This window comes from Melospiza melodia, chromosome 6, assembly GCF_035770615.1.
Source record: "Melospiza melodia melodia isolate bMelMel2 chromosome 6, bMelMel2.pri, whole genome shotgun sequence".
Taxonomy (NCBI): domain Eukaryota; kingdom Metazoa; phylum Chordata; class Aves; order Passeriformes; family Passerellidae; genus Melospiza; species Melospiza melodia.
Window position 1 is genome coordinate 76168097 of NC_086199.1, and position 20445 is coordinate 76188541.

General features: G+C 43.7%; 2 protein-coding genes across 3 annotated transcripts; one reads left to right on the forward strand and one right to left on the reverse strand.

Annotated features, from left to right (window-relative positions):
* The first annotated feature begins 604 nt into the window (after positions 1–604).
* Positions 605–4947, forward strand: LOC134419691 (galectin-related protein A-like). Of its 2 annotated transcripts, XM_063159306.1 has the most exons (5): positions 605–778; positions 2577–2665; positions 3441–3615; positions 3977–4160; positions 4690–4947. In XM_063159306.1, exons 1-4 carry the CDS (start codon positions 755–757, stop codon positions 4118–4120), a joined length of 432 nt encoding a protein of 143 aa, XP_063015376.1. In that variant the 5' UTR covers positions 605–754; the 3' UTR covers positions 4121–4160; positions 4690–4947. The 2 variants fall into 2 exon arrangements, with proteins under 2 accessions (XP_063015376.1, XP_063015375.1); XM_063159305.1 differs by having other exon boundaries at positions 3977–4947.
* Positions 4948–5321: 374 nt separating this feature from the next.
* PLEK2 (pleckstrin 2) lies at positions 5322–15726 on the reverse strand. Its single transcript, XM_063159304.1, has 9 exons — positions 15576–15726; positions 12919–13083; positions 11827–12008; positions 11018–11109; positions 10474–10661; positions 9862–9963; positions 8735–8818; positions 7555–7633; positions 5322–6391 (listed from the first exon to the last, which is right to left on the reverse strand). The coding sequence occupies exons 1-9, from the start codon at positions 15621–15623 to the stop codon at positions 6264–6266; spliced, it is 1068 nt and encodes a 355-aa protein (XP_063015374.1). The 5' UTR covers positions 15624–15726; the 3' UTR covers positions 5322–6263.
* Between the last annotated feature and the right edge of the window lie 4719 nt (positions 15727–20445).

The following is a 20445-nucleotide window of genomic DNA, read 5'->3' on the forward strand; positions in this document are numbered from 1 at the left end:
GGTTGGTGCGGGCGGCTGTGGGTGCGGGTTTAATCGTAAATACACCCACACACAGCCGCGGAGATGCATGTACGCGTGTGTGTGGGAGTATAGGTACTCCCTGTACAGCTGTAGGACACTGTACATACACTTCACTCTGGTACACATGTACATACATACATATATATATATATATATATATATATATATATACACACACACACCCCTCTACATATATACAAATATATATGTACGCATCTACACTGTATACAGTATATATAGGTACATACATGAGGTATACAGACCTACATGTAGGTGTATGTATAAGGCTGTAAATTGTATATAACGACATATATATGTATATATACATGTGTGGTTATGCATTTGAGAGAGGAGAGTGTCGGTACCAATAAATAAATGAACTGGGGTTTGAATGTATTACATATACAAGTATGCATATGTAGAACAGAGTATCGTACGGGTAGGTTGTGCCCGCTGGCCCGGAATGTTCACCACTCGTATGCGATGTGCAGGCACAGCTCCCCCTGGCCTCGCACGACGCCATTTGCGAGCCTGCCCCTCACGGGACCGGCCGCAGCGGGGGTGACTCAGCTGCTGGGCTGGGTGGCGTCCAGGCAGTGTTTGCCAGAGATAAGACCCCCCCTCAACATCCTCCCTTTATTCCGGGCTTTTTGTTTGCTTTTGTCCTGACACGCAAAACAAAAACTCCTCCGGGGACTGCAGCGGCGAGGCAAGTGTAGGAGGGAGAGCGGTGATGACAGAGGAGAGGTGTGCCAAAGTAAGTGACCAAGTCAGTCCCCAGGGCTCCTGGATGGAAAATACGGGATGGGAGCTGTGCCCATGTGCATTTGCTGGGACCCACCCATAAACTCTGCAAGAAGCTTGCAGGAGTTTCTACCATTGCTTCCTACATCTTCCTGAGAGTTTCTCACCTGTACAGTTGACTAGGTGTCCACACATAAATTCAGAGGTGGCAGTCACACCTCCGAATTTTCTCCAGCCACGCTGGATGAGCTGTAATTCTTGAGACCATGTGGTTGTCATCTGTTCTGTTCAGTTCTGATACCCTGTGCCTTTAGTGATGGTACTTACTATGGTGAACCTCTGCACAAGCAATTTTGCTATGCGCACTTTCAGTTTGGGGTAGTATTTTGTATCTTGTCTCCAGGCAAGGAAGAAGCTTTAGTGGGACATGAGACCTCTATGAGCATGAACTTCATTTATCCTGAGATCTTTGATGGTTATTACCTGCTTTCTAATTGCTTTATCCAGTTTAAAGTATCTCCCTGCAGTCAGATTCTTTACTTGACAAGCAGTTTCCTTATGTAAGACATGTCAAGTGCTTGATGCATTTCTTTTGTTACAAAGTTCAAAACATATTTGGTGGAGTCACCTGTGCAATCCTGCAAGTGTAAATTTACATAATTAACAATTAGTAGTACTGCTGTCATTTTTGAAGGTAAATTTTAAAACTATTCTTCCAATATTGACCTTGTTAGGAATTAAAGGTTTGTTAATATATCTGTGAAGCTCTAAAGGTAGCTGGATGGGAATATCTAAGTGGGAAAATAAATTGTACAAGGTCATCTTAGCAGAAGACACAACTAGAATAATAAAATTAGAAAACGAGGTACAGGAAAAACAATTTTTTATCTTGAATTTGTATGCAAATATTGTGCAGGTCTTCTAGCAAAACTGCCTGAATTTTTACCTTGGAACACTGGAACGATAAAGCTCTTTTTATCTCAAACAGGGTCTGTTGCGCCTTGCCTTGGAATATTATCATTGTTATGCAAGCTGCTAATAACCTTTAGTGGTTTATAGCAGCTTCTTTCTAAGTGAATCTGCATGGGGAGTGATTACATGCTGCACTGTAGTATTCTGACATTTGCATTTTAAAGCCATTTCTGAAAATGAAGCCTCAAAACATCCCTATCAATTGTTTCCAAGGTCTCTCTCTTTAATATTTCCATGTCAGCTATGGCCTGTGTTAATTCCTCTTCTGACCATCAAAGCTGTTAGAGAATTACTTGGGAAAAGCAAATGTAGCTCAGATCTTTGGGTGCAGCTTGCAACTACAGGTCTCTGTGAACAAAAGCAGATCCACCAAGAAGCCTTTTTTTGCCTCGGGAAAAGTGTGACTTTTCAAAGTGACTGCCACAAAAGGACCGGGATTGCCTGTGGGGATGTGGTCAACATGCAGTGGCAGGGCAGAATCTACACTGCTTTTACAGTGGGGGACAGAGCCTGCCTGGCCTGGTGTAAGGCCTAATGGAGCCAAGTCAGCCCACCAAAATCTGGTAGCAAATTTGAGGTGGCAGGACAGAGGAGGTTCAAGCAGAGTCTGCACCACACATCATGCTGCCACAAAGCTTCTCATCTGCTGAGCAACTGGAATGCTGTTACCCGATTTATTGTGTCGTCAGAGTGCAAGAAGTACTTTGAGATGGAAATACTTTTGAGTTCTTCTGTACATATAAAAATAAACCCAAGTTATATCAGGTGATCAAAGCAGCTGTTAAAGCTGGTTTACCCAAAGAATGACCCACTGAAGCCATTTTCACTGTTCCCTGCAGGTGGAGCAGTATGTTGGTGAGATTAAAGGTGGCCTGAGACCAACCATGAAGCTCACAGTCATAGGCATGGTACACTCCAAACCCAAGAGGTAGGTGAAGGGACTGCTGGGGGCTTCACCCTGATACACATGCTCCTACCTGTCTTCTAAATTCAGACACTTTCTTGGAGGTATGTGCTCTTCGGAGGAAGAAAATCAAACAAATTAACAATTTATGGCCTTATTTAACTTTCCTGCATTCAGACTAAGATTACAAGGTCAGGGAGGAGTTCACTGTTTGGCCTTTCTGACTGCCCTGACAAGATTTTCTACTCCTTCCCCTTGTCTAATGTGAGCTGGAGGGAACACAAAAGTTGCATTTCTCCTTCAGAAAGAGGTGCAATTCTCAACCTGAATCTTGGTTGTCTGTGGGGGGTTGAAATCAACACCATTTAAAAACCAGTTTAGGCACAGGAGGTGGAGGTTCATTGCTGTCTTTTATCTGGATAACAGCAACTTTGCTCGTCATTACACTGTTTTGGCATCTACAGCTATCAGCTCCACTGCTTCCACTGGTGAAGAGTATGCCATAACCTCTTTTAGGACATAAATGAGTACCTGTTGAAGGGTTTGATTTCAGTCAAGACAGAGGGAAAGCAACATCAGAAATCACTAGCATTCTACTGGACACTGGGGCAGGAAACAAAGACCAGCTGGGTCTCATCCCTTTCTCCAGCTTCTAAGCTTGTAGAAGTCCTATGTTTCTATGTTTCCTATGTCTGACATGGAAACAACAGCTGTCTCTAGTCTCTATAAGCATCTGCCATGTTCACTATGTCCTTTCATATTTCTGAAAGTTCCAGTCATTTAACAGATCTTTTTTCAGCTTTTCAGTGAGTCTGCTCTGTGATCCAGTGGATGCCAACAAAGATGTTGGGCTGTTATTCACAGTTAACTTCAGTGAGAAATCCATCACTCGAAATGCACGAATTGCTGGGAAATGGGGAAGAGAAGAGAAGACTATTCCCTACTTTCCATTTACAGCAGGCGACACGTTCAAGGTAATTTTTCAGGTACTATGAACAGGTAGAGAAAAGGAGGGGAGAAAAGCTGAAGGCTGTGTATATGGCCACAAACAGCCAGCCACTGACATTGCCAGGTTAACTAGTCTAGTGTGGCACAGACAGCAACAGTTCAAGCCCTGATGGGAAAGAGGCATCCCTTTCTCTAATCGCAGCTGGAGTACCCACTGGAGCTCTGCAGTATCCTCTCAGGAGAGGGCAGGTTATTTATTAGGGGCATTGCAGAAGAACTGGTAGACTTTGTGCTTTGCTATCCATAACATTTAGTTCTAAGTCCATGCTGTTGAAATCAGCCCTGCTGCTGATCTCTAACACCCTTCCCTGTCCTTTTCCACTGCAGATGGAGCTCTTATGTGAACACCAGCAAATACGAGTCTTGCTGGATGGACGGCAGCTCTGCGACTTCACTCACCGCGTTCAGCCTCTGAACCTGGTGAAAGCTCTGCGGATCTCAGGGGACATCAAGCTTACCAAAGTGGCTTGAGAAAAGGAGACCAGGATATCACCAGAGGACAGAGGAAAATGTACTTTCTCTTGCCTCAGACATGTTTTGTCTTTTTCCCCTGGCTGATTCCAGGGAATGGGAACTGTATCTTTTTAATTCGCTGATGTGTTTGAGATACACACTTTTTTCCCCCCATACATACTCACAGCAATTGCAGAGCTATGGCTGGTCTGAATAAATCTCGAAGCCTTTGCTGAGAAACACTTGTGGCTGAAATACTCCCAAACTGCAAGATTTATGATGTTATGCAGTATCTCACATCCTTATGGCTCCTTACTCCCTCAGGCATGCCAGGAGGCAGAGCTCAGTCCTCTGTGGTGGGTGGCTGTGGTGGGTGACCAGAACTGGGCATTATGCAGGTGGTGGGTCTGAGAAAAGAGGAGATTTTCTTATAAATGAATTAGGGAGTCTGATGGGCCCCAGCAAGGTTTCACATTATCAGGAGGGAATTGCTTTTCTTGGAAGCACTACTCAGTCAGCACAAAAACATCTGTGCCTTCCAGCAGAGAGCAATAAATGCCTTACCTGCCTTACCCTGTCTCTTCCAGGCAGCTTTTCCAGAACTGAAAGGTTTTGACAGCTGTGAATTTCACAGTCTTCTCTGGACCAGCCCTAGGAAATGGTGTCTGCAGCTGAAACTGCACTGCCCATTCTTGTTCTTGCATATGATTAAAACTGCACCTTTGCTGGCAAGCTTCTTTATGAGCTCTCTTAAGTATTTGAATGCATGCAGTGTTATTTCATTGCTGTGGCATTTGAGGAAAATCCTAAATACATGGCTATTCTAATAAATAAAAAGCATGTATCATATTCTGCCTGTGGTGATGAAGGGACTTCTTTTTAGTACACAACTCAGAGAACAAAACATCTGTACAGAAACGAATCTGTGGATAGAGGATTATCAAATTCCTCTATGACTTCAGGGAAGATATCTAGCATGCTGCCTTTTTGAAGGCTCTGCAGAATCTGGCTGTCAGATACAGGTACTCAGATAAAACAAGAAACTTTATGAAAATAGTGTATCAGCAGGCTGATTGGGTATTTGAAGAATTTCCTACATTCCATTATATCTTCTGGTGTCTCAGTTTATATATAAATCTAAAATTATAGTGTATTAAACCATTATTTTTCATATACTCAAACTGACCTCTGAGAAAAAAACACATCTCTAAAAAGCACAGGATATTCAAATGCATGGGGTTTTTTTGTTTGTTTGTTTTTTTAATATTTAATTATACCAAAGACAAGTTTAGTAGACAAATAATGGAAAAAATAATGACTTAAGATAGAAAAAGCAATAGTGAGGACTGCTACTATAGTTCTCTGTCCAAATGGTGCTCCAACATAAATGGACTTACGGTAATTATCAGAAGGAAAAGTCTTGGTTTTATGGATGAGGAATTTCTTCCAATATATTCAGCACCAGAAATTGTCTGGAACTTCCACTGGTCTGCTTTGATACTCAGGATCCTATTCTGATGTGGGACATTGCCAGCATAAGAGTAATCTATATGGGTGAGGAGCAAGATCTTTTGTTCTTTTCCAGTCTAACAGAGAACTAAATAGTAGGGCAGATGGATGGATGGACGGACAGACAGACAGACAGACCCCTTGTTTGTTTTGCAATGCATATTATCCTGGCAGCTGGGCTGTGACTTAGCACAAGATTCGTGTGGTATGCCGAGAAAGGCAGCCTCAGCCACCAGCACCTTTCATGACTTAGATGTTTCAGTCTTAACTAAGTTCATGAGCCCCTTTATAAAGGGGGAAGGAGCAAGACAATTCTGCTTGAAGATAAAGCACAACCTGGATCTGTCAGACGTAGACTGAATACTTGTACAAAAGATCCTTTTCTTCCATCTTGGAATATCTTGACGTTTCTTTGTAAAGCCCCATTTGTCTGTGTCCACCTGTTTTGGTCTCTTTCTTAGATGGTAAATTCAAGGGGAGGAAATTATGGGTCTACGTGATTTGGTCTGCATGGTCTCCTAGGACCTGGTAGGTGTTATGGTGATTCAAATAATGAACATTGACTATCAAGGGAAAAACAACACTCCTGGACAACATGAGCAGGAAGTTTGTCACAAATGTGGTTTGTCATTTGGCATGGAGTCCACATTGCTCATGTCAGCGGCTTGATTGCCTCAATCCACTGCACTCGCTCTGCCTTGGAGCTGGCCTGGATGTAATAATGAATGTCATTTTTGGTGATGATTTTGAAAAGGTTGCCTTGCACATTGCCTTTCACTCCTGCAGAGAAAAAAAATCCCAACATGTCAGGAGGGTGCACAGAGAAAATCTTTCTGGCAGATATGAAGCTTCATAAGAATTTGAATTACATAAATTAGGGAATCAAATCTTTCCTTTTTATTATGGATAAGACATCTAAAGCTTTTGTGTCTTTGATGTCCTTCTTCAAAACCCCTGGAAGTGTTCAAGGCCAGGTTGGATAGGGCTTTGAGCAAACAGGTTAAGTTGAAGTTGACCCTGTCTGTGGCAGGGAGATTGAAACTAAATGATCTTAGAGCCCCCTTCTAACCCAAACATTTGTTGATTCTGTGATTCTATGAAAATGTAGTATAGAAAATCTTGCCACAGATTGTATGAACTACTGTGCACTCTACAACATATCTAAAATAGTCTCTGTTTAGGTGGAGACTATTACTTGAGTTATACACTGAATGAATAATGAACCCCTACCATTTTGCATGGTAGATTAGATTTTCTCTTGCCCATAGCTGGGTTCCTTTCAGCAAGGAGCTCTATTGTTCATCATGTGCCCCTGCCCCCTAGACCAAAGCTTTTTCAGACCTTCTCTTTAGAAAGATGTTCTGTCCTTGATATCTACACATTGTGCTTACTGCCATAAAATAAATTGCTTTAATAGCAGAAACACTTATCTATGAGGCTGAGGCTCTGGACAAATGCCTGAGCTAAGCCTACACTCCAGCAGAACTGGTTTTTTATTGCTGTCTTTATGTGTCCCCTACATTTGGGTTCTAGCAGGTCAGAAAGGAAAAGGTAATAGCGTAAGTTGAGAGGACACAGAAATGGATGGCACCATAAGATGCCTCAAGACTTCGAGTTAACACCCAAAACGAAAGTGGTTTCTCTTTGTCTGTTAACTCTGGAATATTAATCAGTCTTAGGACTGTCTCAGAGGTCATATGACTAAGAAAAGCCCATATAAAGAGAACACCCAAGATACGTAGAAATGACACTAAAAAAAAAAGTCCCCTTTGCTTTACACAACCCAGCAGTACTTGTGACATGCCTCTTCCCTTGCTTGCAAAGGGAAATGGAAAGTCAGCCCACCTGTGCATACGAGCAGCCATACATACAAACCCATACCCAAAGACTGTGTTGCTGCAGCATACATATAAATGTGTGACATTTCAGAGGCTTGTGCTCACCTGCTGGGACTCCATTGTCCTCCAGAGCTGAGACAAGACAGCCACGAAGAGAGAATCCACCTACTGGCTTGTTATCTTCCTGCAAAGAAAAAGGAAACAAGGCATAGCTGGAAAACATCATTTCCCAGAGCACATGCATCACTTTTATGAAGTTGGAGACATAGTAGCAGTTTGGTTTATCCAGGAATGAAACACCTATGTCACAAGAGAAACCAATTAGAACATGTAGTTAAAGGCATTACTATATTTTTTCAGTCCCAGGTGTTTCCCTCATGTAGCTGGGCATGGTGTACATCCATTAAAAGCACAAATGTAGGCAATCGCACTTCAAATGTACGTATGGTTTTATCAATAACAACATACTGAATTATATATATTTCTGTAAGTATTTAGCTTGCTGCTTTGCACTGAGACTGTATGGGAAAAATCTGGTTCTTTTCCCTAGTTGGCTGGCACTCTTGTTTCTTGCCTGCAGGTTCTGCAGTTTCAGCTTATAGCCTTACAAGGATAATTTGCAGTGAAAAAAATCCCCAAAACCCATGTAGGAACAGGAAACAAAAAATGAACTGGCTCCATAAACTCTTTTCACTGATATGTCATTTCTATTCACTTTAAAAGTCACATAAAGCATTTCTATACATGTTCTTCTTGCAATCCTGTTTGGCTTTGTGGTACCCTAAGTATCTGAGTTGCTCACATTGGTTATTACATTCATGAACATAAATTCTACTTTTCATGAGAAAGTTTAAAAATGAGTAGTAGAAATTCTATACATACTTTGGCATTAAGAAGACCCTATTCAGTGCTGGAATAAGGTTGTAAAAAATCTCAGACCCAGTATGATCCTCAAACAGTAGGATTTCAGCCCAGAAAGATCACAACCCAGGAAGAAAGCCTGCAGGACCACGGTCCCAGAGTGCGAGGGTGCAGCAAGAGAGCAACCCCAAGAACAGGAAGCTGCTGCCCAGCTAAGGAAGAGGAATCTCGCTGTGAAAAAGGACAGAAAATGCAGGGCTACAAAATCCTACAAGGACAACCTCCTCGGGTGAGGCCAGAGAAATCCAATTCCTGGAAACGGATAGAGGAACCCAGAGTGACAGAAACATTTACAGTGTAACTGTGCCTTCACCAAAATGTTTCTAAAAGGATTTCTGGGGATGGTAACTTCCCACTCACGTACCTTGGTGGGATCATAGTAGTGCAAAAAAGCAGGATCAGCTCTCAAAACAAATTTTCTCACCTTCCAGTTTTTCCTCTTGTGCCCCTGCAAAATGGAAGAATTAAAATTACTACCTTGTGAAATGAACGTTTTCCTACAAGCTGAAGGGGAGACATAAATACCAAAACAAGAGGGTTTGGACCCAACAGAGAAAAATATTTCCTAACATCTTGGTAATTCCCATGACCTTCTGCTTATGTTTCTTCTTCATATATTGACAATTCCTTCATCTCTTCCTTCCCTGTGCTGAGAACTAAGAAAGCAGAGTGACAGGAACAAATGGTTATATTCCTCATTCCTGCTTTTCATATCAGATTAAATATGGGTTTCAGATTAAGACCCCATGCTGTGTGACCCAAAGGGGTTATGTCAGGTCCTTTTGCAGCTCTTAACTCTTTCACCACAGCCCTGTCACTGCTGCCAGGTCTGTGCCAGGCCCTGGGAGCATCCCCTCTCCTGGAGGTTTGGTGCTGGCATCAGGGCTGAAAGAGTGATTTACCCTCATCTTGTTCACAGCAAGTGTTGGAAACTACATTTTGCAGACCAAGGGTCAGATCTTGGAAACAGTTATTACCAGCAGGTACTTGTGCCCAAAAACATGTTTCACCACCACCAAAGCACCCATGTGTACATGATGATTGCCCACAGGCAAATGTCCACTTCATACAAAGGTCAAGCTACTCAGCTTTGAAATTTGTCTGTGGCCAACAACACATCCTCACTGTTGACACCACCTGGATGGGATGGGTTAAACCAAAGCACTGGTGGCTCTGCTTGGAAGTGGATGTAACACCTCTGGTAGGATTTGGAGTTTGTGTGGTACTTCTGGTTTTGATGCTGTTTTGTACCTTTCAGTATATGCTCAATATGTACAGAGTATCCAATTAATCCTGTCTGAGCAAGTTCCATAGTTCACTTCTTTATAACTGGATACTCTTAACTGCAAGATCTCAAGTACTGACAGGCACATTAGTTCTGCTGAGCGCATCTGTCCAGCCATCATTGTACAAGTCACATTTACTCTCTAAGGAACCCTAAGAGCTGTACTGTTCCTTGTGTTCTGGGGCAGGTTCCAAGATTATGCTTACCTGTTTCACTAAGAATCCTTGCTTCACAATTGTGCCACTTAATTCAGAGATGTTGAAAGGGACCTCTTCCTTGGAACTAGTACTTTTCTTACTGCTCTCAGCCTGAAAATAGGGAAAAGACAGTTCCACTTTTGTTTTTAACCTAAACAGACTTTTAAGTAGAAAATTCTGCATTTTATTTTCCTTAGCTATTTTCAGCTTATATTTCCTGAGTAAATTCTCCTCCATAGCTCTGCTGCTCAGCCTTGTAGGACCAAGATCCACAGGCAACAAATTACAGTTGTACATCTATACATGCTGGGTATAAGTGCTGTGGCCTTGAGCTGTAGCACAACTACAGCACTGCCTGCAATGCCCATAGACACAGCGCTGCACTCCAGGGACACATCTCTTTTAATGCCCAATTATGTAATTTGTAGATCCCTCCATATCCACGTAGCTATCCAGCAAAAGTGCCAGTGTTAGTACTACTAAACGACTAGAGCTTCTCCTTGTGCAGATCTACTTTGTGAGCCTGCACATTTGCCTTTGGTTGCATGCTGTGCACCTGCGCCCCAAACCGAGTGTGTGGCGAGGGAGAGGAGGTGCCCGTGTGGGAGCTGCGTCACTCACAAACATGTACAGAGCCGTGGAGTCGTCGAGGAACTTCTCAGAGGGGTCGCTGGAGCGCGTGGCCTCGGTGCTGCGGACTCCCACGGGCCTGAGGAAGTTCTCATCCATCAGCATGGACGCCAGGGTGACGGCCTCGAATCGCGACACAGCAAAGCTGTTGGAGATGAGCCAGTCCACCAGGGCAGAACCTGCAGGAAGAAAGGCAGCTCTCATACCAAGACAGTGTGCTCTTCTGAGGGTGGGCAGATGGTCTCCTGCCTCACAGGCTTTCACTTCGCCGCAGAAACATTTTGGCACCATCCCAAAGATTGTCAGAGAAGTGCAAAGTTGGCCAAAAGTCTGGGGTTCTAAGTATGCTTCCATACATCCAAAGAGCAAGAGAGAAAGGTGTTGGAGAGCTTGGCTGCACTGCCAGGTTCCACTGGGCCAGAGCTTATCCCACTATGAAGGCAGTACAGTAGCTCCCTTGTCCCTGCAATGTGGCATAACAGATGTGAGGTGGCTCTGATATATAATGAGGTGGCTCTTTGCCTGCCAGATGTACCTGTGAAGGTCTCTTTGTATCTGTTGCCTTGATCCAAATTGCGGGTCAGCTTAATTCCAGTGCTGCTGTCATACATTCTCTCCACTATATTGCTGCAAATGAGAGCACAGCACAACATCAGCAGATGAAAAAGACAGGTAGAAATGTCTGTATACTTTCTGTCAGTGCCAGGGGTGTCCTCATGATTGCCCACATAAAGATGGGAGGTATTCTAGGTACTCCTCCAGAAGCACTGTCCTAAGTACATTCCAGGAAAACTTTATTCTCCCAATGGCAGCACTAAACAAGATGCCTCACAAAGAACCTTTCAATTCAGAGGACTGCAAACCGATTCATAGTCAGCCCGATTTACCTGTTCAACACAAATCAAATTAACTTAAGACTTCTGTTTCTTAATCAGTGTCCATTTGTTTAAGTGTCCTCTTGTTTAAGATGAGGCACTCTGAAGTCCTAGTCTGGATTCCAGATACCAGCTTTGAAAACTCCACAGGGCACAAAGCCACCACGCGGTGCTTCCCTGATGTTACATCCCTTGAGGTAGCACATCTCCCCAGGGAGAACATTTGCAGCTGACCAGGAAGGTCTTCAGGCTAGCGGTGAGGTGCCTGTGCAGAGCACACATACTCCCAAAAGATGATGGCCAGGAGAAAGCACATTCCGTGTGCAAACCTAGGGCAGCAGTTCAGGGGTTCGTGGCCACACAGGAGCGGAGCTGTGCAGAAAGGAGCTTCCCTCGGCCCTCCCCACCCATCAACTCAGGCTCTTTGCAAACCACAGCAAAAACAGAAGGAGAAATCGTATACACTTACTGGAGGCTGATATTTTCTAGCAGTTTGAAAGAGTTCTTCATTCTGTGAAGTTCTTGTACCTGTACTGGATGACCAGCATGAATAGCTCCGGTGATGTCCAGAGCCCAAGAGTCACGTTCCTCCCTGGAGCAACATTCAAGGAAATAGTCTGTATTGGTTTTTGTCTTTAGTTTGATGAGTAGCTGTGGAGAAAGAAGGACAAAGCAATAACATCATTTAGCTATTTTGCTCCTCTTGCAATTTGCTTTTTTTAGCATTGGCCCAAGTGACACAAGTAGTCTGACAGTGCATCCCACCTGAGCAGTTCAGAGCAATTCTTGTTCAGAAGGATGGTGGGCACAAATCTGGGTTGTTTTTGGTGGGTTTTTTGTTGTTGTTTGTTTGTTGTTTGTGGGAGTTTTCTGTTTGGTGAGGGTTTTTTTGTTTTGTTTTGGGGTTTTTTGTGGGTTTTTTGGCTCTTCTATCCCACTCAAATCCCTGGGTTTTCAGTTATAGACATGTTTTACATGGATGGATCTCCTGGAGAAGAGAGCAGACCACACAGATACCCCACACAGAGGAAATATGCATTGCTGCTACCTATAGGAGAGCAGAAAAACACAGGAGGAAGGTTTTCTTCCAGAGTCTTCTTGCTGAAAACTTTCTACAGCAGCAATATCCCATTGCTGAAGGAAAAAGGAGTCGATCTGGCTGCCTGGGAGCACCCCATGGATACCCAGGCTTTAAGGCAACTACCACAGGTGATATTCCCTTTTTTCCCCACCCTCCTCAGGTTCTATTGGGGTGTTCCTGTCCTCTCTCCACACACTGTTGGGCTGATGCACTTACATTTTTTTCTCCTCACTATGTGTACAGGAGAAGTGGTTGGGGTTGTGTTTTTATTAATAGCTGACTCACATTTTGGGCACACACTGAGGGAGTTCAGTGCTTGTCCTGGTTACACTGCCAGTGGCAGCTTGCTTTTGGCTGGGCCTAATTCTGGAAGCACCCCGGTGGTATGGTTGAAGTAGTGGAAGCCAGGAGGAGAGGAAAAGATAGGAAGAAGTTAGAAAATGAGTGACATAGAAAAGAGATACATTTTCCCAGTCATACCGGTCTGTTCTCATATTCCAGGCATGGACAAGTGATAGTGCAGCCATCCAGAAGGATCCTGCCCTTTGGAGAGGGCTCCTTCTTGCCTCCTTCAATTTTGTAATACAGCAGCTTATCCTGGAGCAGAACGAACCATCTCACTTTCCAGTTCCGAACAACGTGTCCCTGCAGGGGGAGAAATCCACATAACTGATTGTACCACAAGCACTGAGAAATGGCCACATTTTCTTCTTGGCTTCTTGTATGAAATAAAAGCACAAGAAGTCATTGTGAGTCCTGTTCTGCCTGAAATACACAGTTTAAGTAACAAAATAGCACAGCTCCATCACCATAAAATCACAGAGGGATAGAAAAGTGCTGTGCTCTTTCTTCAGCCTGGAGAACTTTGCTGGCACAAACTGTTTCTTGTAAAAGCTCACAGGAATTATCCCAAAGAGCTGATGTAGGTTCACACCTGTCTGCCGACAGCACAGGCTAAATCCAAAATGTGTGAGGGCTCTTGGCAAGCAGCTCCTCCTCTCTGGTGACCTTGAGTGCTGTCTTTTTCATTTTGATGTGGCTCAAGGTGCCAAGTGGTTTTGCAAGAGCTTTGCTGGGTGAATTGGCTTTTCCTCACATCTCCCCCTTACTGATAATGAGAAATTCATTTCAACCCCATCTGTCTCCAACTTCCTGGGCTAAAACATTCCCTGTGCTACTGGTTCCTGTAAAGGAAATATGCTTTTTGATGACAAAAGACTGAATGAAGGCTGCTGTTGAATGCCTCATGGATTATATAATACAGACAAATCCTCCTATTTTTCCTCTGTAAACAGCCTCCAGCTCTCTTTATTCTGGTTAAAGGACAGCAAAGCCAGTGAGGGCTGGCACTGGCAGGCTTAGTCCTGTCTGATGGTGTCTGGTCCAGCTTGGCTGTGCAAGAAGCTGACTTGTGTTTCTACAGGGGATGGAGCGTTACAGCCAGCAGGCAAAGCAGGGGCTAAAGGAAGCTCTGACACCTGGGATAGGGTGGGCATGGCTAGAAGAAAGAAACATGTAAGGTCCAGTTATGGCATGAATCAAAGCCCATTAGCTCTCTGTAAATAAAGGGGAAACCCAGCAATCTCCAAGTAAAGGTGGAGTAACAAGTCTCTAAAATCCAGGGCACTGCAGATCCAATGTTTTCTAGTCTATACTAAATACAATTTATCTATCTCAGGTTTGTTCTCTCCTTCCCTTTGTGTTCCTCAGGTTTTTTTTTTTTTCACCTGTTGTAAAGTTACTTGGCCATATTTCCTGTATGTTCTTTGCTATGGCTCTATTCTTTGCTTCTGGAAAATGTTGTCTTTTCTCAGGAGGTTGCCTTACCTTTTAAAATTTATCTTTACCTAATTCCACACATTCACTTTATATTTATAGTGCATTACAGTACATAATTCTGCCATTTATAATGCATTTAGATAATCTCCTTGCTTCTGTTCTCTTCTTATGAAAGCCCTGTTTTCATTACCTGATCCCATCCCTTCCTTTCTCCTTTTTTCTCTGTGGATCCCTGTTTCCCTAGTCCCTCTGCTTTGGTTGTCCCCTTTGTGCCCTCCTTCCTGCCAAGCTGTGTGTTTGGGTGATGTTGCACAGACTGGCATCACAGCTCTGTGTGCTGCCGATCGCCTGTTCCTCTCACTCACTCGGTGCCTCGGCTTCCCATTTGAATTCAGCAGCCCCTTAAGAGCCGGAGCACAGCTGCAGCCCAGAGAGGAGCCGGGCAGCGGGGATGCTCTGCCCTTGCTGCAGAAGGCAGGATGGGGAACAGCCCCTTTTCCACTTGGCCAGTGTCTGGCCGGGAGCCCTGCCAGGAAAACTCCTGACCAGGATTACCTTCGTGTTAGCACCAGAAACATCGCCACGTACTGCACAAAAGCATTTCCCTAGGCGTGGCAAAGCTTTGAACAAACCTCTCAATCACATTTTTTTCTATGAAATCAAGGACCATATTAATCATCGAGACAGGTTCTTGGTACTAAAAGCAGTTTATGCCCCTTGCTAAATTGCCTCCTCGTGTTCCAGCAATGATTGACTCGGTCCTACAGGGAGAAGTATTGGGAAGGTTGAAATCTTTCAGGTCTTTTCACCACATTTTGGCTAGAATTTTCTAACAGCACTGCTTGAGGAGAACGGGAAAAATAAGTTATTTCAAAAGTTTGCATTGCTTTGATCCCGTTCAAAAAGGGGATCCAAAAAAAGGGGTCGTTTCTCCATTCTCTTCCATGAAATGGGAAGCTCTGCACGGACACGTCACTGAAGAAGGCACAAGCTATTCTAACCCACCCAAAGCTTCTCCTTCTCTCCATCCTGCCAGGGCGGCCCCCCTGCTGCCGCGGGCGCTCCCTGAGCACAGAGGTGTGCGAGGTGCAGCCGCACTGGCTTTCCAACACCCGAGGCATCGATCCTGAGGGCTGATTCACCTTCCTCCGCAGGAATGCCAGCACAGGGAAGCTTGCGGGGGGCAGGGGACAGCCGGGTCACGCAGCTCCCCTGGGAGGCACCTGCTCAGGGCTGGGGAGCTCCTTTCCCGGAGCAGCGGCCGCAGCCCCCGGCCCGGCGCCCCGCGGCTCGCCCCGCTCCCGGCTCAGGAGCGGCTCCGTGTGGGAGCGGAGCGGCGGGGGGAACGGAGCACTCACCCGCTTGACCAGGAAACCCTCCTTCAGCACCCCAGCTTCCTCCTCCATCGCGGCCGCAGGGAACGGAGCGGAGCCCCCGCCGAGAATCGCCCGAGCCCGGGCAGCCTGTCCCTCTGCGCAGGATTTGTTTAAGAAAGCTCATTTTTCTTTGCTCCCCTCCTCCAATGTGACGCACTCTCCCTCTCCTGGTTTCTTCCCTCCCTCCCTCCCTACCTGTGAGATATTAGTTAAACAGCGAGCTGGCTCTGATGTTTTACCTGCCCTCGGGGAAGTAAAACAAAGGGATGTCTAAAAGGGATCTTGAAAGAATTTAACTGAATTTAGTAAAGCAAAAAATCACCACCGAGCGAGCTGGCCAAAATAAACAGCTAGAAAATGACAAATCAGGTATTGCATGGGAGGGGGAAGCAGAATTTTAAAACCGCATTCCTCAAAACTTCAGACCAAACAACTACCACCTAAAATTTCTCATCTAACAAACCCATCTCTCAGTTCTACAGATTAGCACAACTTGTAAGTGTAACATTCAGGATATTATGATTACAAGGAGACTTTCACAAATCTTACAGTAACTTTTTGCTGAAAATTTATTTTCCCAAAGAAGCTCCAAAAGCACCTAAGAGTCCACTCTACTTTCAGTGACCCCTTCGTATGTAAACCAAGATTCTCAACCTAATATTCTAAATCTCTACATAAGCAGGCTTCCAGTAAAGCAGCCTGATCCTCGAACACTGCAGTGACCTCTTGTACCTCCTGAATGCCTTGAAACAGACTGCCTTTTGTGTCTAAAGGCAATCTCGGATGTTTATTGTATTTCTGAAGACTTCAGCCACTGTGACAAATCTGTTTAATATGAAGTAATATTTCAGAGAGTGCTGCTGTTCTGAAATAACAGCCTTTGCTGTACTGTCAGCATTCCACGACTCTCACTAAAATTAAGGTGATGAATGTGGGCAGAGCTGTGGGCTGTGATAAGAAATACAAGGTAGAGTATAGCAAATAAACAAAAGCACTCGTTGCTATGTTAAGAGTCCGGAGGTCAAGTAAGACTAAGTGACTCCAATATCAAGGGACACACTTTCATGCACTAAGGAAAAGGAACAAACAAGTTATTTCTTTATACATTTTTATAACTTCTAGCTAGGAATAGCAAGACGCTGAAGATTTGAAACCAAAATTGTGCTGGAGACAACCCAGAGAAGAGTCCTGCAGAGGCCATAAGAATACAATGGGTGACTAAACACTGCTGGAAGTTAGAAAATTGATTCTATATAAAGAGAAAACATGCTGGCTGAGATTTCAAAAGCAGAAGTTACCTGTGTAGCTCCTACTGTACCCCTTTTGACTCTTGGGAAAAGGCAGGCAGCAGGCTCAGTAAGTCATATCCCAGTGTTTGCTCTTCAGTCCACCTAAAGTACAGTAACAGAACACTTGGAAAAGTACTTTGTGCTGCTGGCATATAATATTTTCAAAGTTATCAATGGAAAATTTTGTAGTTTTAAAAAATATAACTGTAGCCTTAAATAAAGAAAAAAATTAACCAAACAAAATGTTTTTTGTTAATTGAAAAAATAATCTCTATCTCTGTAATATACATATATATTTGTAGATAAAAGATGTATTCAGAAACAGAATCTTGGGGGGAAAAAAACCCTGATAAAGCCAGCAAAAAAAAAAAAAAAAAAAAAAAATCAGCTCACCATGTTTTGTACATCAGAATTACACTGGAGGGGAAAAAACCCCCAAAAACTCAAGTCCAGGTTCACAAGAGACATTACTGCTGCATGCATTTCCTGGACATGCACTCTTTATATAACCAGCTTCAAGAATACAGTGTTCCACAGTTTGGTATTTGAGGTTTGACTTCACATTGTTCAGCTTGTTACTGCAGGCAATTTAGTCAAGGTGCTATTTCATGCTAGGGAGGACAGGTAGAAGCTTGCAGGGGGCTCTGGCTCAGACAGTGATCTCAGAATTGCTCCATAAGCAGTCCTCACTGAAGATCTGACAAGCTCCTTTTCTCCAGCATGCAGACCACCCACAACCCTGCAGACAGATCTTGGCAAAATTAACATTAGCAACAAAGAATTCTATTGTCAAACTGCTGGTGAAAGGTGAGACAAACCTTGATTCAGCTGGTCATTAAATAACAGGTTTTCTATCAACTACTTATATAGAGCCTTCACTTACTTCGATTCAAAAGTATTTCTTCAGTACTTTGGATATTTATGATAGACACACCCCTTCCTCTCTGTCTCATTCTGTAGTTAATCAAGGTTGAAAAACTGCCCCTGTGCTGCTCCCTGAGGCTGAGTAAACACAGATCTTTCAGGGTCAGGTAGTATAAAATGAGTCAGTAGATCTGAGCTGTCTGACTCATGCAGGGGCTGGGAACGCAGGTTCTGGCATTGAACCTTCCGGTGGAAAAGGACATGCTTTGATCTGGATAAACTTAGGGAGCTCTACATGACATCTTCTGAGGGCCTTAAAACTCACTGCAGAGAAGAGCACCCATTTCCTCAGGCAGGGTCCCATTTTAGAGTGCTTTCCACATCAGTGTAGTACTGTAACAAAAAAAGAGCAGTTGAGTGCTTGACATTTTCTTGCCTTTGAAGTGACTCCCAAATTCTTTATATGCCATAGAATTTGGAATGGGATGGCCAGAAAGAGTTGCCTTCCAGACCACAGGATGCTGCTCAGGCATTCAGGGCAGGGAGAAGCAGCCCCACAGCTCTGAGTGCAGGCTGTGCTGCTTCAGCTGGCACCTCCCACTCAGTCCTTCAGGAAGTCTCACACAGCTGATTCAGGGAACCTGCCCAAAGGACAGCCCCGTGCCATGCTCCCAGCCTGTATCACCATGTCACACACAGCACTGGGGCACTACAGACACCACAGCTTTCAAAGCAGTTTCTCACCACTTTGCCCTCCAGTGCAGCACTCCCAAATTAGTTCCTTTAGTGAATAAGGGATGAAATATTATGAAAACAAACCACATCAAAATGAAGCATGATGAAACATTTCTAGATAGAAGCGAAAGACAACAAGCATTCAATAGTATTCTGACATAACAGCGATTTTAAAATTAACTGTAGAAAGGTGGAAGTATTTGGAAACAGTTGTTTCATTGTCTACACTCTTAAAAATCAAAGTGCAGGTTCTGCTATGAAGAGCAACACACCAGGTCCACTGCGCCTAAAGAAAAAATCTGTGAGCCAAAATCAGAGAGAAAATAGCAAGGATTTGTCACTGTATTAAAAACCAGACAAACCACAACCCCAAGGAAGCAGGGAACCCCTTTTTAGGAAACCGCTGTTTTCCCTCATTAGAAATGGGATACTGGGCTGTGGGTTACCAGACCTGAGCCAGAACACCCGTTTGGGTTTGACTTTTGCATTGAACACTTATCAGATAGTATAAGTAAAACTGTTTCCAATCTGTCAATCTTAGAAAATCAAACTGAGGTAGGAAAGTCAAACTGAGATCCTTGCAATGAACACATCAGGCTGAGCCCTGTCACAGGTATTCCTGTCCCCTTCCACTGACTGTTAGGTGCAAGTGGAGGTGTTGGCATTGTGATTACAATTGTGCAAACAGCACAGTAGCTAAGGAACAGCAGGAATGTGCTGCCTGGATTTAGCAGCTCAACAGAGACATTCACAAAACCCCCTTATTTTAAGCACTTGGTAAGCAAAGGCAGTTTCACAAATGGAGAAAGAGCCAGGGTGAGACACAAGGCATCAGCTCAGCAGCTCCTAAGATCTGTAAGTGGAGGAGCACAGCAAGTCCCCAGTGCTCCCTCACTAACAGGCCTCCAAAACACATCTTGTACCTCCTCCTTCCTGCTCCTGCAATGCATGAGAAGGATCTACCAGGTTGTCTCGTGTCTTTTATTTATTCTTGGCTGAAATATGCTCAAGAGAATAAATTGGGAGAAACCTGTTTTTTTTTTTTCCTGCCAGGATGACAAGAGATTGGAACACATTTATCTGAACCTGCTTTGGTATCATTCTCACCATCTTGGTCATTTTTTTCAGGCACCCAGAACTCAGACTTTTACCAACCAGCACATTCCAGCTCTAATTAAAAAATGCTCTGGTAGCTACTGTAGAAATTTAACAACTGCTAAGTTACTGACAGAAACAGTGCTCACCAATTAACACAGCAAAACAGCTCTCATAGATTATACTAAGTATAATCCCTTCATTGCTCTCCTTCCTTCCTCGGAGCATGCATGGCTCACTTATCAGTCCTTCTTCCTTTACAGAATTATTATGGCATGGAGATCACACGGTGATGGTTTTAAAATACTTTGTTCTTTACTCCAAGTACCCACCTATTGTGTTTAACAGAAGTGAAATCACTATTTTAGTGAATGGGCACAGTTGGAAGGCTGTCACACACAGCTGCTGAAAAGACAATATGAGAAAATTATTAAAAATATTTTTTCTTCATTTTGTGAATTTGCACATTCAAGTATTTCCCAACAATCTGTAAAGACTGAAAGGTGTTTACCCTTTTTTGGCTCTGATACCCCAGCATGGAAGAGCAACACACTGCAATGTGTATGCCCTTTTAGAATGCCTTTTGTGGCAACACCACACAGCAAGCAAATAGTTTGTACCATGGCAATCGTAAGAATGTCTAGTTAAGGCTCAAGGCCTCATCCTTCATGCATTTTCCCTCTGGTGTAACAATGTATTAAGAAAAAGAAATGGGCAGTATGGGACATGGCAATGAGAAAATAAATAGCAACACATTTAGAAATCTAGCAAGTTGGAAAGATTACTTAAAAAGCACAACTATTTTCCCTCAATTCCCACTGAGAAGGAAAACAGGAAATGAAAATTCTTTTTTTTTTTTTTTTTTTTTT